Here is a 27,085-nt window from a genome sequence, read left to right as displayed (position 1 = left end):
AAGTCGAAACAGTGCGGGCTTTACTTTTTGGTTTAGTATAATAAGCTTGTATTATACTTTTTTTGAAAAATATTTAGAATCCTCAAAATAGATTTTATTTTAAAAGTCGTGACCCTTCGGCGGAACATTTAAATCGTAATATTTTCAGGCACTAAAGAAATGATAAATGGTGAATTTTCTAGTAGCTGTGTGCCAATAATATTATGTAATAGCAATTTTAACGATATTGTTCAAAACCAATTCACAATAAACATGACGTTTCCCGTTTTCTTAAACCTACGCCAGCGTGGTATGCCATTATATGCCAATAACACGACGACGTCGCAGTCAGAAGGTTACTTTATCGTGTTCCGTGATATGTTCCATTAAACTGTACACAATACAGTGCATTATGTCAATATTGTAATGTGTATAATTTATATGAGTTAGTAAAATATAATGTACAGGCATACGCGTGAGTAAATAATACGTTTGAACGTCTTTGTGATGGTGCTGGGGAGAGGGGGGGGGGCTATAATAAAGCGAATTATTGAATATTGCGTATACATATATAATTATCAACGATATACAACGATATTATGATCGAAATTCGTAGGTAGGTAAGTGTAACGAAATGACTTTGTGTGTGAAAACTCAGAAATCGTCTCTATTTAAAAGCAACATCACGAGATCGTAATATCGTGCCATCGTTTTAGGTATGAAAACCGCGCGACGCATGCGTACAACTATATTACGGGTATTATTGAAATTAAGTTACTATCATAATATGATGCGAGCGTTTAGCCGACTATGGACTCAGTGCCCTAATTGGAGAATAACGCTTGAAACCCTACTGAAAATATTTAAACATACTCCTGTACATAGATTTTCCATATTATATTAAAGCCATATTAGCTCTGCGGGGTCGCATATACAAGATTATTGTATTAATTATGTGATACATTTTAACGGATCATAAACACGAAATTAACGGTATTCTTGCGCACCCATATGAAGTACTTGGACCCGATCACGAAAGTAATATCAAAATCATAAAGTTTCTTAAAATTACTAAACTATATAACCTCATTTGATATTTGTATTTTATATGTTATATTCACATACTTTAACGTTTAACCTATGTAAACAACTATCATTGTATTTAATATGTATAATTCCCTCTAGCACATAAGTTAATCTTTACATTGTACAACATGCCAATAACCTTAGTTGTTGCGGCTTAAATTAAAAAAAAAAAAAAAAAACGAAATTAACGAATATCGTGGTTGACTATCTTATGTTTAAGGATCCGTTAAATGAGAGTTTATTAAAGTTTATAACCTACAACATACAATGTACACGTTATAAGTCTTCGGGTAGGTATACGTTAACGTTTACGTCATACCTTATACCTATTTTATTTTTTTCGATTCCAACACTGCACATGCATAATACAACATTGTAATGTAAATAAATATATGTATACTATGATATTATAATGTATATAATTTGTGTCTCCACGCGTCATCAAAAAATGTTAATATTTATAAAAAAAAAATGTAGAAACTCGTTCAATGTCAAAATCATACAGTTGTACCATTTAAAAATCTAAAACCTTAACATCACAAATAAAAACACCATCTTTAGCAGCATTCGGTTGGTATACCAATAAATTCTGGTCGAACCATAAACGTGTAAAAAATTGTTGGTAAAAATCATAGAATAAAAAAAACAACAACAAAATGTATGATAAAATGAGAACTTATGTAGGGTCATCTCTCCGACTAAGATTTATACCCTCCCCAAAACAGTTGGCTATGAAATAATTTTTTGTTATTATATCTCGTCGCAGGTAAACATTTATTTGCATGGGTAATTAATGTTATAAAAAGCCGCCGCACCTGAGATACAGTGATGGATGTATAGAATTCTGCATAGTAAAATATAATTTTACGATCGGCTTACTTGGCTCACGACAGTGTGACATATATTATGCATAATATTATTTTGAAAAAAACATGGCTGTAAAAAAAAATACGCCATATTCTTCGGTGCGCTCGGAATCTATAAAATCTCAGGTCGGCCGAAAGGGTGAACCCCGAGGGTTGTTTTCAGTTTTGTCGCGGGTCAACTGTAATAACCTTCCCCGAATTATAACCCCAATGCGGTTAAGTGGATCCTATACACGTCCTATATATGTACACATATTATAGGTACGTTATATTTACCAAATTACGCATAATAATGTGTATAATCATGTGTACCACATCACGCGCATTTATTTATACCCGCGTCGCACACACACACACTATACTCGTGCATCGGCGGCCCGACTTTCGCGTGGGTCGGACCCGGCTGGTCATATTAAATAAATAATATATAATATAATTTATATAGGCGCTGCGAGTGCATTGCAATTTGATATAATAATAATAATAATAATAATATACTGTTACCTACACGAGCTGTGCGGCCTACCTCCCCGCCGACCTGCTGCAGCCTCGTCGGGTTTACCAGTTGGCCGGCCTACGCTCTACACACACACACACGCACACACACATATCTGTGTACGGATGTACTCACACACGGCCGACGAAAAATAGGCCGCCGCCTCGGTGGGTGGTGGAGAGGTCGCCGGCGAAATAGGTCACGGTGTCGCCCGCAGAAACGGGGTCGCCAAGGGTCGGCGGGGCGCCCCGGAACCGGATCACTGGGTCACCCGCTGGACGGGGAGGACGCCCCGGCGGCGTCCGCGGCCGGTTTCGAGGCTGATGGGTGCGCGCGCAACCCCGGAGGCGGCGGCGGCCGCCACGACGACGATTATCGATCCCTTCCGACGTGACCTTGTCCGCCGACGACTACGACGACGGCGACGACGACGACGACGACGACGTACACGCGCCGCCCGCACACTAACGCGATGTTATTACGCACAGAGATTCCGAGACGGATTTGTCGTGGACACTGCGCGGACAACAAGACAATTAGTAACGTAATAATACACCTCTGTCTTCTGTCTGCGTAATCTTGCTAGGTATATCATTTCACGCGCAGGCACCTATAAAATAACTGTATATTATTATATTTAGTTTATTTTGTTGCGTACGGCTTTTGAAAAGGAGATGAACCGCATTTCTTTTGCAACCTCTCGAAACTTTTACATAATATTTTGTACTTCAAGTACCTCTGTAAATAAACAGGTATTCTGCGCGTTACGTATCCACTGTGGTTAACCATACGTTTAGGTTTTTCGTATTCATAACTTCGACCAAAATCATCATAAACATATATTGTATGTATGTGTGTGTGTGTGTGTGTGTGTACGAAGATTTAATAATTAATCGACGTCCTCTGTAACGTTTCTGGGCGGATTTTCTTATTTGAGATGCCTTTTTCATTTTTTTTTCATTTAACAGCATTTTTTCGCGTCGGTAAGTTCGACAAATTTACAATACCAATACACCGAGTATGGCAACACCAGTTGTCCATATTATTATAGTTTGATTCTTGGCCATAAGTCGATTAAATGTAGGTACCTATATATATTATATACTATACATGATGTATTCATAAGGGCTCGGATTTGTATGCATTTGCATAATTTTAGAGGTTGATTGTACGCTATATGCTTAATAGACGCAAAATATGTTTCGCCAAAACGTGATTAAAAATACGAATTCCTTTGAGCATATTTGTACATAATTAAACATTTTACAGTTAGAGTATATTGAAAAATGTTAAGGTCATATTTTGTTTTTTTATGAGTATTATAAAAGCATATTATTGTATAATATTTTATTACTAAAGTAAAGAATCCATATAACAATGATAAAACAAAAATAAATACCTATTTAATACGGACTGCCAATTCTAGTAGAACTAAAAAAGATAAATTCGATGATGTATATATTGTATACATCTACCGAATTTTTTCCGTCATCTTTACCTTAAGTTTTATTTTGTTTTATTGTTTTGAAAATTATAACTACAGAATAGTAAATAATGAATAAATATTATTGTACAATTAAAACGATATAAAACAAAATGCACACCCTTTTTAAATATGGTACCTACGAGCATAATATTGTAAGTACAGCATATTTGGCCATTTCTTGTTGATATTTTTAAATTTTAAGAGTTTATTTCATGACTTTTTAGTGCATATAAAATCTAATAGTGCAGTAGTGCTAGTAGATTTACTTCCAAGATAACGTACGAGCCCTTATAATATTACATGCAACAAACTATATAATAATATGATCGTTTTGAATAAATTTTTTTCTCTTGCGACCTGTTGAAGTCTAAATTATTTTTTAAAACAAGAAACTCTGTAACATTATTTGTAAAAAATGTATAAAGCTTTAGAAGACCTGATAATACACGCGTGAACTGTATTCGTCTTACCATTGATTATAAATACTAAGCTTACTAATGCATAACATTGCACATTTTACGTTAAGAATACCTAATCAATTGCATTCTGTTATTTTTAATATTATAGGGTGAATTGAATAACTATCAAATTAATTATTAAGCAAGTTATGAGCGTTTTAAATTAAAAAAAATTTTGTTCGTTTTAAAATGCCCATAACATGCCTCAAAGTTAAAATATCAAATAGCTGTATACGAGGTGCCCTAGATAGTATTGTTACCTTTAAATTTGATAGTAGGTCAATCGTCAATTAACATTAATATTAAAATCACGGAGTACCAATGACGGATTTATCTTACGTAAAATTATGCGTAATGTTATGCGCATTTGTTATATGCTGAGACTTAAATGGTTTTAACTTCCTCTTAGATAATTAATATAGATAAATACCATGGCACGCGTCTTAGGGAGAACTGTGTGAAATCGAATTAAACATCAAACAAAACAAAAATAAACGTTACTAACAACGGTAGGTTACTAGTTTTCAATTAATTATAAATACATTTTGTCAGAAGATATAATTTTAGCTTTAAGCTTTTAAAGTTATACTAGTAAGTGGTTCTGTACTACCATCGTCTAAATTGTATCCAATATAACGTCTTGACCTGATCAATGATCATTATTCTACCATAATAATATCATTGAGTATACATTAGTACATTACAATACATATGTATCACTGATGTAGAACAGCGGTCACCAACTTTTTGTACCCCAGGGACCCCTAAATCCATAATTCCCATTGAACTATATATAGGTAATGTTTATACTATAAGTTAAAGCCAAGTTTTAAAAATCAAAAATATCTCATGGCTATAAATTGCGTAACTTTCCGATCATTTTTTTTTTGTTCAAAGTAAAAAACTCGTGGGAAATTTTCGCCTTGAAAAAAATTTTTTTATGAATTTCTAACAGAAAAATAATTATTTGATACATTATGATGAATTTTTTCAACATTTGAACGTAAAATGTATATAAAAAGTAACTTCCTATAAATCTCTAATATTTGTGAACTGCTTTCAAAACAAAAGTTTTTGGTGAAAATTTCAAGTGCCTAAGGTTATAGTTTTTGAGTTACACCAAAAAAATAAGATTAATTTATTCAAATTTTGTCTCGCTGTGTAATTTTCTTGAATTTTATTTACCACCTGCAAAATGTTCTCGTAGACTACCGGTTGGAGACCACTGATGTAAACTATAAGCAACAGACACATACAGTTTGAAAAGTAAAATATGATTTGTAAATATGTTGTTTCTGTAAATGTTTTTTTTTAAATATTATAGTTAATACTCATATTCTGGAACTAAAATAATGTTAAATAATTTTAAAATAAATATCTACTTTTTACTTTCTGCCATCTACAGAAAAATAAACATATAATTATTTATGAATTAGTATAAAAATGTTTTCTATAACATGAATATTATAGTTAACCTGAAAAAGTATGGCTAATTTTGGTAATTTATATTCTTGAATTCTTCAATTATTTGTTTCTTTATGAGATAACTAAATGTCTACATCATAAATCAGTCATGACCGATAATAATATTAAATGTATTAAGCCAGAAGACAGTTTGAACTTTGAACATGTTTAAAATATATAGTAATAATGTATAGGTAACAAATAACACATATACTTACTAAAATAACATTCAACGATATACGTGTAGAAATAGTATTCACCAATTTCACAATAAAGAATCGTAAAGGAAATCAAGAATAAAGAAAAAAAAGAAAAAATTAATAAATAAAATAATATTATGTAAGATAAAGTAACAAAATATAGTACGCATTACAAATAATAAAATTAGTATTTTATGCAGTAAAAACGCTAAAGTTACGATAGAGATAATTATTATTATATGGTTTACTTGATTAAATTTATGATTTAAAATTGATAAAATTCTGTATTTACAGAGTGGCTTGAACACATATTAAATTTTCATTCAAACTAAATTAAGTGTGAGTGTATGATCACTAATCCTGGATAACGTTCACAGTTTGTAAGCTTTTGAATATTCAAAACATTAATATTTACATCAGATGCAAGTATAAAAGGAATTACGTTTAACATGTTTGTTAAATATTTTGGTGAATATTGAAACTTTAGTAAAATTAATTACGAATAACATAACTATAGGGTCTCTGTAACCTATATCCAACATATCGCTGTTGTGCATTTTTGGGTAAATATCTTTATATTTTAAGACTTCGAAGTTGATATTATAAATAGACACTTATCACTTATGTAATCTATTCTACAGGGATTATAGTGATCCAATTGAGTATTATTATTTTTAATCAAGGAAGAATAACTATCATAATTATTATAATCTATTAATGTAGTATAAAATCGTTCATTCGACATTATTATATTGACAATTGTCACACATTTTATTTATTTTACAGAAATGCTTTGTTGAAATAATTGAATTAAAGTATACAATGCTGCGGTGAATAACTGTCAACTAAAATGTATTTTTACGATATTTTAATATAACATTTGTAAGAATCGATGGGTGCTCAACTTAAATGTATAAATCTATTACCCAACTTATCTGGATGCGAGCTACATAGATATAAATAAATATAAATTATGAATTCCGAATTTTCATACATTTTTACCGGCACGGTGGACGGTGGTAGGGTTGACAATGACAATTGACATGAACGTAATTAATGTCGATAAATAATAGGCCGAGAGACCATGATTATAGTAAATAAAAACTACAATCAGTAAATTAATAGTTACCTACATCATATTATACGAGTACGCCAATGAAAATATATAATACAAATCATACCATAGCATTATAAAAAAAGTTGAACATTAAAAAACTGTATATTTTCCATACTAATTATTCCGCTTAAAATAACCTTATAATACTTAATAGTCAGTAATTTGTATGCAATATTTCAAATCCTATGCATGTAGGCAAACAGTACATCGAAGGTTATGTTATCGTAACTACAGTTTAGGTATCTACTGTTTTTGCTTTTTTTTTTCACTTAAACTGTTTCCTGATTAATTTGTCAATTGCAATATAACTGCAAACTATAAAAATAATAGATTACCTATGTAAGGTTTAACTTGTTTATATTAAATTCACACATTTCGTTGATGAGAAACTATTAGGTAAATTAATCTATTTTATATTATCAATAATGCTATAGTCTTTAAGTTTTAAATATATATTAATATAAGTATATAGGTACACCGACTTCATTGTAAAATGTGTGTGGATATATTATTTAACTGAGTTGAAGTGCTTAAAATATAAACTATAAATGTAAAATGTACGATTGTGACCTACATAATATAATGCAGGGATTAACAAGCAGGGGGTCGAGAACTTGAATCGTGGAGACTTTGAAATTTGAAATTATTTAAAATATAAAGCAGTCATACCTTTTTTTTCGCAATTTTTCAGAAAAAAATGATTTTATAACATATAATGAGGTAGAATGTGTATGTACTTTGTGTAATATACTAATATTGTAATTTAAATTACCGGTACCTCCAAATTGCAGGGTTTGGTATCGATCTTCGACTGCTTAATTGGGACTATCGCGTTGGACGGCGCACGAATTTCCGTTTCCGGGGTATCACCTTAATATATATTTTGCATGGAAAATTAGAGTTTCGTTAGTCGACTCGGAGCGTAATAGCTCACACGTCTCGTCCAAATCTATTTCGTTCAATGTAGTTGAAGACGTCATGATAAATGATCGACGTCTAATCCTTGCCGTGTTCGATATTATATAACTGGGTCCTTTATTGAGGAAATTGTCCAATGCCCATAACAGCTCAAAAAGAGTCGAAATGTTTTTTAAATCTTAGGGTGCATAAAAAATTCAAACATTTAGTGTATCTGAGGTTATTTTTTTTAGAGTTCCGCCAAAAACAAAATTGACTTTGTCGAAAACCGATTTTCCGTGAAAATCTAGTTTTTTCCAGAGTTTATTTTTTATTTTTCCTTACACTTTTGAAAACTATTGAGAATTGTTCAATAACACCAAAGTACCAACTAACTTTATTTTCATACCAAAAAAAATGCTGAAGTAGGAAATCGAAATAATCGAAGCATTTTTACTGCTCCAAAAAGTGATGAGTCATAAATATGCAAAATAAAAAATTAACAGTAGAATCTACGTTTTATGAAACGTCAAGATATTTAATATTTTAATCAGAATATTATTATACGTCAAATGTAGAAGAATATCTGAATATGCATTTGCATAAAAATCCGGGCCCTAGTGATGACAGACACAAAATAAATAATAAAAACAAACATCATTGTAAATGTAAAATCAATAGTACATTCATCGCTCCGTCCATCGTCTAAAATTGAAAAGATATAAATACATAGAAGTACAAAATAATTTTAAATGTTCACTGTTATTTATTAAAATAAGGTTTTTCGAGTTATACTCTTATTTGTATATGTACGTATAGGTATATTGACTATTGAGTAGGTGTATGTTTTTTGTTGTAAAATATGTTGTGAAAAATATTGGTACCTAAATTGTTATACCTAACAGTTATCGTTATCTACATTATATTTATTATACATATATTATAATATCAATTACATGTAGAATAGTGTTTTTAAGAAATTCAATATTTTATTGTATCATATTGTAATATCATTAGTATTTCTATTATTTGATTTCAGAAATCACAAGAGTTGTACACCCAGTAGAAACAACAGGGTTGTAAAATGATCAACGTATAATAATATGTCTAATATGATTAACAATAAACACAATATGCAAAGGGTAAATAATATAGTTTTATTTTATTCCATTTAAATTTACATTTTATAGTTTGTACAATACGCCTATATGGCTGCCGGCTGGGTGTGTGTAAACCATGAAATATTGTTTGATATAAAAAATGAATTAACATTTTAGAAAAATAGTAGCATAATGCGCAGTACCCAAGACTTATAAACATTATGAATTTATGAAGTTCTATTTGACCAGACTTCGCGACCTGTAGTTCGCCCGCTCTAATCCAATAAAATAGTTGCCACCGAAATCTGTTATCACCTAACCGCCAGATTAAATCGAAATTAATGACGAAAGATGAAAATGCTCGCTATTGCACACAACTTTTTGAGTTAGTTTCGCCACTGCATAAGTCTTAAATAAATATACCTAACATACATCACAGTTTTTTGGTTCATGGTAAAATAAAATCGGGGATAAATAATGTCAAAATATATACCATTAAAATTATATTTCCTTCAAAATGACCTAGACTCCTCCCGCCTCATAAACAAAAACAATTTAGTCTATTTGTGACTGCGGTATTGACATAGACTTTTGAACGTTTCATTTGTTTCATTGCTGAAGTCACGAAAGAGAATAATCCATTTGCAATATAGAAATTCATTATTTTTATCAACACCATTAATCAATTATAGTGTTTATACTTTATATAATGTACTAAGTCTATTAGTCTTATAATCGATTAAATAATTATCGAATAGAAAGATTGCAATACATAATGCACAACTTGAAAGTCTAAATAGAGAGGAATTGGAAAATATATTATTAATGATAAAATCATATAACAGTATATAATAATAGCCCTTCAAAAAATGTCATCTTCAACTCTATCAATATTAATAACAGTCTAATGCGTATACCTAAAAGCACAAACAAATCAAGTTTCAAAACAAAACAAAAATCATACTTGCAGGAAACTATATCGTAAAGGTTCCACGTTAGAAAAACACTTCGAAGGGGCAAGGTGCACAAATCTGATATTGACACTTTGTTGTTGCTTTTCAAACATAAAACACGGGTGTGTGACATTTATACTGATGCTGACACACGGAATTTCTCGGAAATTCACCAACAAGACGTGTAAAGTGCAATGCATATGATATGTCCTCTATATTTTATAATATAAAATGCGTATACAGAGTGAGTTTTGTATTTTATCTCAAAGCAAACATTTTTTTGTTTGGATTCCAAGAACTTTACAGTATTCAAATTCTTGTTAAAAAAACCTAGGGCTGACGCTGGTATATATAATAATTTTATTCGCCAGTATAATTCGAAGTATTCAATTAAAGGAGCAATTAATAAGTGACACTTTTTCACAATATCTAAAGTTTTTTTCCATAATTTTAATTACACACTTCCTGACTTTGTCCAAAATATTACCTTTATTAAAATAGCGATACAATTTTTTAAAACTACCTCCATCGATTAAAAGAATAATAAATTTAAAGAAAGTACCAAACATCCTATGAATGTAAAGGACAGCACTTAAAGTTAAATTTTGTTTTGTTCTCCTGTTCTTAGAAAAAGTAATGTCCTTAAAAAGTTTAAAACAAAAGTAAAGCTGCAAGATACTCACAATAATAGAAACTCTAGTCTGGTTTTCGATAATTAAAAAAAAAAACTCCAATCTGGATATACACACACAGTTATACTATATTAAATATAGAATATGTAACATAACAATGCATAGTATATTACATGGGATGATTCACCAAGCGTGCTTTCCCCCCCCCCCTCCTCATTTTTCTTTGATATTATAAATTCGTTCAAATTTTTATTTTTCGAGTTTTTAAACACACGGACCTTGTTTTAAAATATTTAGTTTTTTTGTAATATTTAAAACTGTTCTGCAACAAAGTTAAAAAAAATAAATAAAAATCCAATTTTTTTCCTGTAAATTTTTAAGCGGATTATTTTTAAACAATTATTCCTTAGCCATGTAAAACTGAATTCCAACGAGTAGTCCTCAAATAGGCCGTCTTACAACGATATATCTAAAAATCATTCTATAATACCATTAATACCGAATCGAGCGCTTTTTATAGATTCCGACAATTCCGTTTTATACAGATCACTAAATGTCAGGTACCTATATATATGAGTATAGACGGTATTAATAATTTCTACGGTTTTCGAAGCGGCCACAACAGCCCCCACATCGTATCGCCCCTCGGGACGACACATCTTCGATATCGCTTAGGTATAATATCATACAACACATTTGACGCGATCGTCTTGGCACACCGCCAGCAAGCAATATATCATTGCGGTCCGACGAAAACGCACTCGAAAACCCAGTGCAGCGCGGACGAGAACAGTGGGTACCGTATAGGCACCCATGTATGAGACACCCCACACAACACGCCTCCGTAACACTGGCGCCGGGAAAGCGGCGGTGGTATTTTCGCTACAGGGGTCGCGAGCCGCGGCCCATGAATATGTGAGAGGCGGTGGCGACGTTTCGCGAATGAGCTTTTCTCGAGCGGCACCCGCCGCCGAGCGCATCGGCCAAAGCGCGCGCGCGCGCGGTCAGTGCTCTACGGGCTTTGCCGGTGGTATATTATACGTCGCCGTCGCGCTCCTCAGTCGTCAAGCCGACGTCATCTCGTGCGACGATCGCACGTTTATACCGTATATAGTTGCGTTCCACGCGCGATTTCCACCGACCACCGACGGATTGATCCGTTTTCCCGTATTTTCCATTTTCTCAGTTTCCACGCTCGTCGTTTATTAATTGTCCGCACGAATTCGGTTTGCCCCGACAGAGTTTCTTCTAGCATATATATATATATACGTGGGAAATACGTTAGGATTGACTCGGACGACAATAATTGCGAACATCTCGTCAGCCCCGCGTAGATCGTCTAGTATATTATTATAAACTATATATATTATTGTTCAGTAAATTACGATACTACCTATATACTTCACAATTTCTTTCGTGCGGATACGATAGGTTCTCCGAAAATTGTTCTAAAGCTTCTCAACAATATTAGATTGTAGTTTTCTTATTTGATTTTTTTGTTATTGATATTAATTTTTTTTTTTTGTCACCGCCACTTGTTAATTAAAATGTCCAACGTGAGTTTTTGCTGTTGTTACAAACAGGCGGATGTGATGAAGTGCGTCGACACGATTGTGGACAAGTGTACGGACCCGGGATGTGAGTATTTAAATACAACTCATTAGTCATTACTCATTATACAAAGAAAAATTATTTCTACACAATTGTTGTTATTATTACTATATTATCATTATTATATGTTTTTGTCGACTCTAACGGACCAATGAGAGTTATAATATAATTCAGTCTTGTACTCTTGTTTTTATGTTGTAGGAAACACTTGAAATTTAGGTTTAATTCGATTAAACAGGGGTGAAATCAACCTTTTCCCTTAAATGTCGTATAGTCGTTCCTTTTAAGGGTACGCACCCCATTAATTAATCACTGACATTACGTAAACCTTGTTAAAGTATAATAACGCTCACAAAATCTCTCAATGTTTGAAACCATCTATGTGCAGTAAACACTAAATGTGCTCAGATTTAAAACAATTTTAACATAGGTATTGCACTTACAGTTAGAAGGTACTAATTTTGTTTTTACATTTTCGATTTAAAAATCAAATTTATTGATATTGTTAATTGGTAGGTACTTGATAAATGTTACTCACTGGCCACTGCTCACGTTTTAATGAAAATTAATATTTCATTACACTTATTTATACATTTGTTATAAATTATAACTTAACGTACCTGTTATAATGTATTTGAGTATTAATGTATCATGGGTAATTTTAGTTCAAATATTTTACTTTTGTCATTGCAGTATTGAATAGCGACTCGCGTTCATATACTTAATTATAATCCAATAAACACCAGTATATATATTGTTATATTGACATTAATAATATTATGTTAATTTACAGACATTTAAAATACAAAGACTTTATGCGTCAAATGTGTAAAACTTTTTTACTTAAATCTAAATAACGTAATAAACCCTAACAAAACAAAACAAACTGGTAATTTTATTGAATTTAATATTTTTACTACAACATTTAGCTTGTACATGAAATGTTAAAATGCTGTAAAGGAAGATGAGCGGAAAATTCTAAGCTTGTCAGAAACGCCATGTAGTAATTGTTTATAGGTACTTAGGTGTACGTATTTTTATTTTTATAACTATCGACTTGAAACACTTTTTCCCTTTTATGGTGACTACACATTTTTTTTAAATTATTGACACCTACAGTAGTATAATAACTAATTACTAATTAGGAACTTAATACATAAGATTATGAACAATTAAACGGACTTATTAATGAGAATTATGATATGAATTGTAAATTCTACCCATAATGATTCATATGATAATAAATCGTGTTTTAGTTTACACATTTTTTATCGATACGGACTGTCAAACTAAATTGTATAAATATTGTTGAAGTTTATTTTTATTTCAATTTCCTTATTTTATAATTCAATATTACAGTCGATTAGAGTTAAACAAACTGTATAATTTATTCTACTCTCCATAAACTTTTAGTCTGATATCTCGTTTTCTGCGTATATCTTTGAATATAAATCGGGTAAATTATCGGTGGAGTCCAAAATCGTAACTCAAAGAAAAAGTATAAGGAAAAATAATTGTTTAATTACAATTGTCAAACAATATATATATTAATATCAGGTACTCTTTTCATGCATGAAAATAAAAAATAATTAAATTTCGTTTTACATCGTAAATCACTATTTATTGAAATGATATTGCCCATACGGCAATAACAGAAAAAACTGCACCTGGCCATTATTGCACCTACCTACCTATAATATTAATTTATCATACAGGTCAAGGACGAGGCTCACTAGTGTGATAATTTAGCCATTAAGCCATCGCACCAAATAAGACGTGTTTTCCATGTATATGTGAACAATACGTGGATCAATGTATATTATAGTAGTAAATACATCTGATTAACGTGCAGTATTTAGGGATATGTGCGGTACTCGTTGTCACACACCGTAGCCCGCAACCATAACCCAAATAAACGGTGTCTATATACTATGTATTTACAGTATATGCACTATACAGGGTGATTCACCATGCATTCTCACTTCCATTTTTAGATTTTTTATGTATACTTAAGGACCCCATATTATATTTGAATATTTGGATTATTAATGCAATATTGATGACGATACAACTTCTATTTTCAAATGTGAACCAACCTTTTTATTGTTAATTATTAAGGACTTGGTGTTTTTGAAAATGTTGATGTATGTACATATAAATTGAAATATAAGTATGTTTTCTGAATTAATAAACGTTAAGAACTAACGAGTGAGGAATAAGAATAATAACATTGTTCTTATGATAATCAGTCTTGTAAATATGGGGGCTTTGATAGTTTAAAAATTATAGTAATTAATGTAAAGTTATTCAATTTTTTTAATTAGCTAAACTTATCCGAGTTAAATGAGTATCTGCTAATTGTTACGAATTACATACATACATTTTAGATTTCATATTAAGTCGTTATTTAAGACTATTGTCTTTAATACCTACCTATTAAGAGTAGGTAATAGCTCAAAATCTTTTAATTTGAATTAAAGTATAGAAATATTAACATTTTCAAAAAAATCACTTGGTTATCAATAACATAAAAATAGGGTGTTATCATTTTAAAACTCTATAAAAAGAGAGGTTGAAAAAATACATTATTTGAAAGACTAAAGGGGTGGTCAGTCATCCAGTGTCCCTGTATAACATTAACTTACGTCCGACAAGAATCGATTTCTAGAGTTAATCTCTTAAATGTCGCTTAAACCCATATAAAATGTTACAGTAAACTCCGTTCAGACCGTTTATCGAATATTCTAGTTCATCGATTTATTAAGGATTTACAATTTAGGATAATAACTAAAAATGAAATATCTTAAGCTTATACCCAGTAAAAATATAATTTCAAACTTTATAAGGACATAGGTATCAATAAAAATATATTTCTATATTCCATAAATACTATAATTTATATTTAGTAAAGGTAGTTGATTTTTTCATTAAAATAAAATACGATGAATATTTCAACACGTTTTTTCGGAAATTTCAAACAGAAGTCATTTCTCAATAAGGTTAGAATTTATACTATGCTTTTAGTTTTAAATGCCATCAGGCTCGACCCGAGTCCCGAGTTGCGGCGAGATCGTTTGAAATGTGGTTTTAAAACTACTTTTGTATTTACCAGTAGGTACCTGTACATCAGTAATCAGCACCATATATTATCCAATTTAAAAGATGACATCTATACAGGTATCAAGCTGTATTCTTCCCTGTATGAGAATATATTATGTATATTTTTGTTTTTGAATATTTGAAACTTCAGTACATTATAATTTATTTTTAATCGTACTCACGTCATATTTATATTGAGTATTTTTTTAACAATTATTAAAAGTTCATTTTAAGCAATTTTTCATAATTTTGCAATCACTTTTGTATAACAATAACACGGGACTCGAGCAGATGCCACCAATCGGAGGTATTTGCTAAAATGTTAAATTTGCGGTGTTATTTGGCTACATGATTAACAATAGGACAACCAACTTTTTTTAATATCATATTTCCACATAAGAGTGAGGAAAATATTGTGATAATAACTGTGCAGTGAGTGAGTGTGTTAAGCAGTTTAACTATAAATAGATAAGTTTTAGTTTAGTTAGTATTTTATAAATAAATCAAAAGGTGTAGACTTTTTTTACTTAAATAGTTAAATATAAATACAATTAGTTACAGCCGATATGTATCTACTGACGATAATGTCAAGCTTATAATTTAAATAATGAAAGTTTGGTCAATAATCTATTGCAATTAAGCTACTATGATTAGAACTTTTAATGAATTCTAAAGAATTAGAAACGGTTGACAAGGGCGTCCAAACTATAGAGAAAGCGATAATGTCGAGAACCCTGCCCTCTCGTTATAGTGATATACCAGTATTCACTTATGAAAATGATTGACATTATAATTGTTGTAGAGTTGAAAATGTTTTATATTCTTATAATATTGATTATTTAATAGCAATAAAACAATCTATATTAATTATACGTTACATTATTTCGCATGTATTATATAATATATAAATATTAATGTATACCTGCATTTTTTTATAATATACCTATTACTAGTTACTTCCTAATGGCCAATTAAATTGTTTAAAATAATAAATAATTAATATTTATACGACTATAATAATAAACCATATGTATACAGATTTAAAGTTTTTCTAATTATCCATAGGATTTTAAAAACCTATAAGTTACAATAAATAATTGTAATTAAGAATCTTTAAATTGTACAATTCAAGATTATTTAAATAAAAATAATTGGTATATTGGTATGTGGTATGTGCAATGTTTATTATATATACCACTACATACTAAAAATATTAGTGCTATCATAACGCCTTATAAGTTATTGTATTTATACGGTTATACAGTAGGTATACACTTACTAGAACTTTTAATGTTCATCCGTTTTCAAGTTGTTTTTTCGGGGTTAGTAAACTGAGTCCTATACTAACATCTTTTTTTAGTTACACTGAGTCCCAGATTTAAAAAGGTTTATGGTAAACTGAGACCTCATCCAAAAAAATTGTAATCTTTATTCTTTATACGTGCACATAGCACATTTTATTTCTCACATTTACAGGCTTGAACTGCCTGTGTCAAACAGTCGTGGTTAAAAATGTGCTTTTATGTTTTCTTTTTAATAATTATTTTAATTCATAATGTTGTCATATGCACTTATTTAAATGTATAAAAGCTGTCATGATTATTTTATTTATTTTTTATTATGTGCAGAAAAGGAATGCATATGCAATGTTTTTAACAAATCTCAGTCGTAATATGTTTTATTTTCCTGTTTCACCATTTATGTATTATCAGGTATTTTAGTATTGTTGATTTTTTTTTTTGTAATAACATCTTTGTTACGTATTTTTTGTGTGTGTATTTTAATGCCGGTACTTACATCAATCAAATTATAAATGTTTGGAAGAGAACAATTTACTAAACATTCCATTTAATTTCAAGTATAATGATTTACAGTAATGCGTTGTCCTGTTTCTTGTTTCCTTAAACTCAGCCCAAACATCAGGAGGAAATAGAACATCCGGATCAGTAAAATATGTTTCAAAAACTTATTTTAAACGCCAGTATTTTATCTTCTGCATTCTGTATATTGTATTGTCATAATATTGGCCATCTTGTAGTTTAAGCTCTACCGAAAATTGCGATCTACCATCGATTACAGTGATTGATGATAGTGTTTATAATTTATAGACTTGTCAACTTGGTGCTTAGTAAAATGTAATATACCTTCAGGTATTTGAAACTTGCAGGGGAGGAATCAATAAACGGGACACATTTAATGTGCGTTTGGAGCATGACACAAGAATTTTAATATTTGTTGTTTATTATCAATTATGTTTTTAAACAATAATATTTAAAAGCGTATACATTTAAGTGATAAATAAAGAGACGATGGCCACAGCACAGCAGGCCGTTGATAAATATAATAATGTTTAATTACCTTAAATCTTAATTACAATAATTTTAGATTCTGAGAGGAGCGTAGAATGTAATAACTTTACAATGATGCTTATGTGTTTATTTTGTTGTCTGTCAATTTTGGGACAGTAAAAATGCTTCGATTTTCTTCAAAAGCATCTTTTGTGGTAGAAAAGTGAATCTAGTTGTGGGGTCAAGAGTAAAAAAAATACTAATAGTTTTCAAAACCGTCAGAAAAAAATAAACAAAAAATTAAGAAAAAAATGAAATCTTGTTTTTTAATGTTACTCTAAAAAAAAATAACAGTAGATAGATAGGTACATTTTCACTGAATATTATCGATTTCAATGCAGCATACAATTTTCAAAATATTGCGATTCTTTTTCAACTATTTAAAAGCATTAGAAAATTTCGAAAAAAATGTTCACTTGGTCAAAAAACTTTAAAATGTAATACATAAATCTTCATAAATTGTTGTTAGTGAAAATTTAAAAAAAAAGTTGTGCATAAATCTATAATAGTTTTTTATGAGCGTCAAAAGTTAGACATTGGGTATTAAATTTTAAATAAATATTAAAAATATTAACAAACTATCATACAACGATTTTCTTATTTTGTTATTGTTCAAAAAAGTTATTAAACGTATAGGTATTTGAAATTTTCATAAAATTTTTATTACATAATTTTTAATACATGATAAGATTTTCAAAATATTTTGATTCGTTTTGAGGTATTTATTAACATTTTCAATACTCAATTTGCTTAGTTTTTTAGTTTATACATTTCAATAAAATTGTTTAAGTTGGGTCAAAAAGATTGACAATTTAATACAATTTTCCTTATAAGTTGTTTTAATAGCGGTTGATAAATACATAGATACAGTTAGTTTTTACAGACATTTTAAGTTAAATTTGAACGAAATTAGATATAATAACTAAGAGCAACGATTTTAGTTATTTTGTTGTAATTTAAAAATATTAATCGTGGTTACTTAAGACTTTTAGAGAACATTATTATACTGTATAGTGTATACAGTATACACACATTAGTAAATTACCTTACTTACAATAATATCATAACATTTACTTAGTAAAATAATTTTAAGCTGACAGCCTATCTTCCCCATGGTTTATCGTATACAAAGATTATATTGAATTCAAATTCAACACATCCACTACAGTGTCTCTCTGAATACAGGAGTGCGCTACCTACATAATGACATTAAAACCAATTATATATCAATATCAGACACTTCTTACGAGAGTATAATATTATTGTCTGAAAATGTCTGTAAAGTAGCAAAATCGGCGCGGAGCGTATACGACTAGATAACGTATTATCTTCAAAAAAATGCTGACTAAAGGCATTGTAGCTTAAAAAAGACAAACCCGAAAATACTTTTTATTTACCGATTCACACTTCACTAGAATATAATTATATACCATACACAATCATGTTAAAACACCAGCTACCTATATTGAATCATTAAATGTTAATTGAGATTGTTTTTGCTACTCGTGTTATAATTTTCTTTTTTAATAAAGAGGAGCGGGGCTCTTCGTAAAGAGATTGCAATTTGTACAGTGTATACAATTGAAATAAGTACAAAATAGATGAATACGTTTGCATAGCAAAATAATAAGAAAAATTACTATTTGAATAAGAATATAACAACATTTACATGTCGAGACGAGGTTAATAATCGTGAAAGATGGATCAGTTTTGCCGTACTATCGCTCAACTGCTCGACGGAATCGCCTAAGCGGCTTACGGGCTAAATAATTTGTGGTAGTGTATGTGGGGTTATAAAAAGTAGCAGAGGATCAGGTTGCGCGTTGAGGTATCATAATAATAAATGAAGTGTAGGCGAATCGATAGTATCCTTCAACAGCTCATTAATAGACCGGATATCCGCAGCATGCCTTCGTCTGGCCAAAGATGAAAGGCCCAGGAAAGTTGCAACTAGCAACAGGGGTGTAATCGTGAGGCTCGAGCATGATGAGAATTGCTCACGTATGAACTACCAGCAGAATGGGAATCCATCCCGCAGAACAGCCACATATTCAATTATAGATCTGACAAGAGTACAAAATAACAATTTAATGGACATGCTAGAACGAAAACCTTTTGCCAGTTTAAAGATAAAACCAAGAGTTTTTTGGCCTGCTGTAGGGTGAAGATTACTACTTGAATTGAGGATTTCTTATAACTAAACAATTAAATACCTGTGTAATGACTTGGTTATATTATATATTTATATATTATATTTTAATCACTTAAAAAAACATGTATAATGATAAAATCGACTGGCCGATCTTTAGAGGAATATTGGTCGATCTTATTAACAATTAATTATTCTAATATCTGTTGATCACGTGTGTGATCTTAAGGCTTGAGAGTTGAGATTTAAACACATTTTTATGCAATTTGGACAAATATAGTGGAAGAAAAATATTAATATACAATTTACTATTATGCATTTATGTGCATGTACCTACATGCCATTTTAGGAAGTCGATCTCAAGATTATAAGTAGCTCAGAGTTATCATAATAATATAATTACAATATGTCACTGCCTAATATCAATAATAGACATAAATACGTCTCATGATTATCCCTAACAATATTGTCCGTCATCAGTTGTCAACTAAAATCTAGTTTTTCTGGACGACGGAGCGTGGTATCTCAAAAAGAGACAAGTGTTTTATTTATAAATAAATACCAACTATAGTTTTTAATACCTTGATGCCTACTATATGTCTGTATTCGCGCAGTACCTATATTAATATTTTTTAGATATTTTTAAAATTAAAAATAGATTCTATAGATTTAATGGGAAAATAACTCCTAACAAAATGAACAAACAACTTTAAAATAAGTGTATTCGATTTTCAATAAAAACAATGTGCAAATCGTCTTGATTTTGCGAGTTTTATCAAAATTTGAACGTAGAGGACTCATAAAAAATTTATCTAGATTCATCCTAAACTTTAAAAAAAAAATATTATTATGGTTATTATTATTATTTAGGAAACCTAACATTTTTCCTTGGCAGATATCTATAATCTATATTTGTATCAACAAATATAGAAAACAAATTTTAAAGTTGAAAATTAAAATGTCTATACAGGTAAATATTCCAAAAAGAACCAAAATGTTTTGGAAATTATACCATATTTAGTTCAGAAAACGTAAACATAAATGTTTAATGAAAATTTCACGGATTATCAACGGATACGACGGTTAGGTACCTATCTACCTTTCCTACTTTTCGTTTAAAATTAAATTACAACAAAATAACAAAACCAATTTTGGTTTTGTATTTGTAAATTGAATGTATTCGTTATTCTGTTATTTATTCCCGATTAAAGGTACAAAAGAATATTTTACTTTTGACCATTATAAGATCAACTAGATCTAGATCCTTTTTCTACTAGAAACGACCCTCGAAGACAACGATTGAAGCATTTTTTACACTTTAGGTAGGTACTGCCCTAAAGGCGATGATAGACAAAAAGTTTTAAATTTAAAAAAAAAACATCATTTTAAAACGATTGCCCAGTACAAAATCTAAAGCTATAGAACAATTTAGTGTAGGTAAAGCAAGACAATTAGACAAAATATTAAATTACCAATTGGTAGTATTAGATATCATATAAACATAACATTCTATACATACCTTCAAATATTTGATCAAATTGTTCTTCTTCTATGGTGAGACGCATTTGAATTGGACATTTTAAAAATTCCAAAATATAAGCCCCGGAAGCATTGAAAAAATAGAAGAGGCAAGTACGCCATTTGCAACCCTTCCCCCCCCCCCACAAAAAAATAAAAGCATTGATAATTACCCGCTTACTTGTAATTTTTTCTTGAGCAACTTTTACTTCATGGAACAAACATGATCAATGTTATCAATTTACCTCCTTATCACTATAGTTCCGTTATCACTTAATAAATGCTTGTCAGAAACATCCAACAGGATAAAATATAGATTTAATTAATAATTTTCGCCTTCTTTCAGTTCTTTCTAAATTCTTATTTGTATTGAGTAGCGAGTATTGGCTCTTGAATTAATTCATCTTTCTTGTGTCTGGGTTCGCTTTAATGACTGTCGTATAAATGTTTCTTAAATTGTTAATATTATAATTATTATGATTTAAAAGAATTTCTCATAACATGTCGGCGAGTTAATTTTTGATGATATAATCAACGTAAACTCATAACATTACGAGTCTTCTACTTTCGCTAGCCCCTTTCAATTTGTCAAAGCATTTTGATTCTAAATTTGAATTTTTTACTCAAATAGCAATGTGTGTTGGTGAGTTTAATAGAATAGTTTATTAAAATCATATCCAAATTTTTTGTGTAACAAGCCACAGTAATGAAAATCTTGGGCTGGTTAAAGGGTGTTGCCAAGGTCACTAACCAACATACATTTTCTAACACAGAATTCGTTTTCTACTAACAAATTATTTCAATTTTAGAACCACATCCTAAAACAAATTAATTGAATTTGATTTATTATTATTGATGAATATAATATATGGTTTTATGTTTTATTTTACTAGGTTGCTTATCTCGTATGCGCCCTCGCTATAAACGGCTTGTTGATAACATTTTCCCGTCTGTACCTCAGGTATATAACTTAATATTCATCTAATATATCTTAATATAAGATGCTCATTTGATAATTTATGTAATAATGTTTTAAACTAGGATGGCTTGGTGAAGAATAATATGGAAAAGTTGACATTCTATGCTTTATCGTCACCAGAAAAATTAGATCGTATTGGCGAATATCTATTTCAGAAAGCTAGTAGAGACATCTCTCGCAAGAGAAATGAGTAAGATTTATTAAAGTTAAAAAAATCAAGCTAATGGTTTAATATTTTGAATTGCAGGTTTGTAATGATTGCTATGGAAGCTATGGACCAGCTCCTTGTAGCATGTCATGCTCAAACTCTAAATTTGTTTGTTGAAAGCTACTTACGCATTGTACAAAAGCTACTTGAATCATCGGAACCCAGTTTACAAATACTAGCCACACAATCGGTACCAACATTTATTCAATTTGTGTAGTTAAATCAAATTAATACTTATTAACAACTGTTATTTTATTTATAGTTTGTACGATTTTCTAATATTGAAGAGGATACTCCATCATATCATAGGAGATATGATTTTTTCGTTTCCAAATTTTCTTCCATGTGTCATAACAACAATCCAAATTTGGTCACTATGGAAATGATTCGAATGGCAGGCATTAAAGGCATTCAAGTAAAAATTGAATTGAATTGTTTTATGTTTATACTTGATGTAATGAACTTTTTATTCTTATTAAGGGTGTTATCAGGAAAACAGTCTCTGATGACTTAGTTGAAAACATCTGGGAACCTGTTCACATGGACAAAATTGTTCCATCTTTATTATTTAATATGCATACAATGAAGTAAGTATATGAGTTCTCAAGTAACTTTATAGTACTTATTTGTGTATTCTAAGCTATTTTGTTGTATATGGTCTGAATAATATAGACTATGCAGTATCTTATTATATTTTTTTTCAGTCTTTACGATAAATTACAGACAATAATGATTCCATTAGTAATGTTATAATAAAATAAAATGTATTATATTAATAATATTATACGAATGTTACTAGTATTTCACAAAATGAAGTAAAATATAATCAACACTCATATTATAAATCTTGCCACGGTAGGCCACATACAACTAGATATAACTACTTAAGAGTTAATATCAAACCATTAAATTATATTTATAATGTAAACTTACTGTATATAAAAATTCTCTTAATATTTTTGGTTGCTTTATTATTTCTAGATCAAAAACTGATATAGTTGTCGAAAGTGGAATTTCAGAAGAGGTCCATGATAAAACTGATTCATTTTCATTAGCAGAATCTTGTTTAAGAGAATTAATTGGACGTGCATCATTTGGCCATGTTAAAAGTGTCATTCGCCCTGTGTTAAAGTAATAGACAGACTTATAGTTTAAGACATATTTATGATTTAATTTTTTTATTTATTTGAAAATGTAGACATCTAGACGCTCATCATATGTGGGTGCCAAACGTATTTGCTACACAGTGCTTCCGTATCTTAATGTTTTCCATTCAATCTCAATATTCATATGCTGTTGTGGAGACATTGATGACACATTTGGATGAAAACACCAACGCATCTCCCAAAATCCGTACCAGTATTGCAGACGTGTTATCAAAGATTATTGCTATTGCGGCTAACGAAAGCGTGGGACCAACGGTATTAGAAATAATAAATTCCCTGCTAACAAATCTTCGTACATCAGTCACTAGACGTCCTCCATCAAACATTGGCCTTTCCGAATCTGACGGCGAAAATGAATACAGAGAAGCACTTATACATGCTCTTGGAGAATTTGCTGCCCATTTGCCTGACTATCAAAAAATTGAAATCATGATGTTTATTATGTCCAAAGTACCACAGTTCAAATCTTCCAATAATCCTAATGATCTTCATGTACAAAGAATGTGTTTAAAATCTCTTTTAATGGTATTTATTCTTTTAATATGCTGTTTATGTTATTTTAAAATGTACCTTCAATATTACTAAACTAATTGTATTATTTTATAGGTGAGCACCAAGTATAGCTCAGTACAAATGAACGCTACTTTTCCTCAATCGTTTTTGGATCTATTGTTGAAAACATTAACTGCTTCTGAGGACGAAATTCGTTTTATTGTCTTACGCATATTACACACACTTTTAGACAGGCATAATAATGCGCCTAAACTCTCCAAAGCTACGTATGTTTTCAATTGAAAATATTTTAAAATATTCATCTACCGTAATAATAATTATTATAAAAATGGTTTTATATTTTATAGGGTAAATATCACCAAATCTGAAATAAATCTAGAGAAATGCTCTCGCAGTGATACAATATTTATCCGAAAACACGCTCAAGATATTTATGTGTCTATATATGAAAGCTTAGAAATGACTAACAATACCGTTGAAAATGTTGAGGCTGTTTACACAACATTGGCTTTAATATGTATTGAATTATTGTCTGAGGAAACTGTTTTGGACTTTATCAGACTGATTTTAAGTATACAGGAGCTAGCCATTACTAACGCTGTACTTTCAACGCAACAGAAATTCCATTTGCATGGTTTGGTTATTAGTATTATTCTATTAGTAGCCGTTGTGACAGATTTACATCCACTCAAGGATTATGTGGAAAAAGTAAAATTTAAAAATCATAAAACAACAATGTATTATACAGAACACTAACAAAAATGTTTTTTTTTCAGGTAATCGAACAAAGAAAATTATTAAACGCTACTCATTTGCTACCAGAATTAAGTGTTCATAACGAGGTTAAGTCTGCCAGTCTATTGCCAGCTGGCGTTTTAATTGAAGAACCAGAATTAACCGAAGCTCTAAAAGCTTCAGGAATTGAAATTACAAGTTTGTTTTAATTGAATATAATACAGTGTATATTATTACGCGAAAGGCCCAAATCACAGGGGGCCAAAATGGCTTCCCCTCCCCCAAATATCCCATTAGTCCTCCCAAAATTATGCAGCTTTTTTAGCTGTGTGTGAAGTTCCCTCCCGCCGCCCACGATGATGTTAAACATTTCAATAGATTTCTGCCTATACAGTATGCCGTAGAGTTGAGAAGTTACTATTAATTATTGTGTTTTGGAGTTCAAATACTTTTCAAATTTAATTTTTTTGAAAACATGAAATATTACGAGTGCATATTTTTGTTTAGCATAAAATACATTTCTTAACTTGGACAATTTTTATTTTCAAATACTATTTCATCCATCCATTTACTTAGTAAAATTTTTTCTACTTTTATTATTTTTAATAATAATTTTTACTTTTTTGTTTAGCTGAGACCGGTCCAGTATTGGCGCATAGGCGTAGCTGGGTTGAAAACACCAACATGTCAATGAAAGGAAGTTTCACTGATCTGAGCAATTTAGATTTAGATAGCGTCAACTCCACTCCAGCAATGCAAAGAGTAAGTATTAATTATTAAGAATAATGATATTATAATTATATTTAGTTTATAATAATTTTATTTATGATGTATGTATTTTAAAATTAAATATTTTTTTCTACAGCGTTTTTCTCCAAATGAAGACCTGTCATTTGAAGCCATGAAACGTTCACTGTTGGACAACCCCGTGGTCAGAGTCGAACAAAATACTCGACAGACTCAACTGTGCGATATGTTCAGAAACACATCGTTCCAAGATTTAGTGGCGATTTCCACTGCATCAAAGGTAATATTATAATACAGTTTGTCTCCATACAAATCTTACTTTTTAAGCTCGTGGCGCTCGTGCGTAAATAATACTTATGATGTTTACTTTGTTTGTTCAGGATGAAGAATCGTTGCATTCAAAAATAACTGATGTGTTCAACAAAGTGGATATGTCGAACAAGCTATCAGCCGTTGAAACCACTAACCAGCCCATACCCATCTATGAGACACTGTTCCCGGAATTATTTGCGTTTTAACAAATTGTTTATTTTATTGACATATTGACAGAATTGTTTTAAGGTTAAGTCTACTTAAAATAAAGTTGATTACATTTTATTGTTGTTATATACTTATTAATCAATATGTATTAGGCCAAGTTGTTGGCGTATATTAATTTATTATAATAAGCCATTGGTGTTGTTACCAAGGTGATGTTTCATTTAAAAATATATTTATATTTGTTGTGGTTTTTATTATTCTGTGTTATTTTTTCCCTCGCTTATATCATAATATATTACACCAATATTCAACTGCATTCACCAAAAAATGTTCAGACTGCCACGTTAAAAGTTTGTCTTTCTTACACAGTAAATCAACACTAGGGAATATTATTATTAGCAGATACTTTTAGTTTTTTCTAGCTATATTTTTCTCAAATTTGCTACTGTTTTGACATTGCCTAAAAATCAATCTAAGGCGGCTTAAAATGTTTACTTTATTGTGATAAACAGTCATGATCGTTGATGATTAACGGTTAAATAAACTTTGGAATATATCCCTATTGACTTTTAAGAACTCAACCGAAATTGTCTGAGCCAGCTATTCATTAAGGGGGAAAAAATTGGAAATTTTCTAGTTACACAGGGTAACAACAATATAATAAGCTGCACGGACAAATTAAGTCAAACTATTTCAACAATCAAACATTTATTTAACAAGAAAAACTATTACGTCCAACAGAATTGTCAAAATTTGATCATTTTCTTTTTAAATTTGAAAGAAAAACTTTAATCAGAT

At 30.3% G+C, this 27,085-nt stretch overlaps 1 protein-coding gene and 1 long non-coding RNA gene across 3 annotated transcripts in view; both read left to right on the top strand.

Moving 5' to 3' along the window:
- The window catches only part of LOC111027470, a 43,991-nt gene extending 34,799 nt beyond the window's left edge, over positions 1 to 9,192 (top strand). The window contains exon 3 of the long non-coding RNA XR_002603782.1: positions 9,089 to 9,192. This is a non-coding gene — a long non-coding RNA (uncharacterized LOC111027470). The remainder of the gene's footprint in view (positions 1 to 9,088) is intronic.
- Positions 9,193 to 12,281: 3,089 nt separating this feature from the next.
- LOC111027468 (protein EFR3 homolog cmp44E) lies at positions 12,282 to 26,544 on the top strand. 2 transcript variants are annotated; one of them, XM_022305849.1, is made up of 14 exons: positions 12,282 to 12,372; positions 22,353 to 22,420; positions 22,501 to 22,628; positions 22,686 to 22,836; positions 22,909 to 23,061; positions 23,127 to 23,233; positions 23,628 to 23,777; positions 23,845 to 24,337; positions 24,419 to 24,591; positions 24,673 to 25,033; positions 25,102 to 25,258; positions 25,692 to 25,822; positions 25,926 to 26,087; positions 26,188 to 26,544. In XM_022305849.1, exons 1-14 carry the CDS (start codon positions 12,282 to 12,284, stop codon positions 26,323 to 26,325), a joined length of 2,463 nt encoding a protein of 820 aa, XP_022161541.1. In that variant the 3' UTR covers positions 26,326 to 26,544. The 2 variants fall into 2 exon arrangements, with proteins under 2 accessions (XP_022161541.1, XP_022161542.1); XM_022305850.1 differs by lacking the exon at positions 12,282 to 12,372 and adding an exon at positions 21,776 to 22,102.
- Positions 26,545 to 27,085: the final 541 nt, after the last annotated feature.

The sequence above is a fragment of the Myzus persicae genome, unplaced genomic scaffold (genome assembly GCF_001856785.1).
Source record: "Myzus persicae strain clone G006 unplaced genomic scaffold, MPER_G0061.0, whole genome shotgun sequence".
Classification (NCBI taxonomy): domain Eukaryota; kingdom Metazoa; phylum Arthropoda; class Insecta; order Hemiptera; family Aphididae; genus Myzus; species Myzus persicae.
This window is presented reverse-complemented; position numbering and strand designations above follow the sequence as displayed.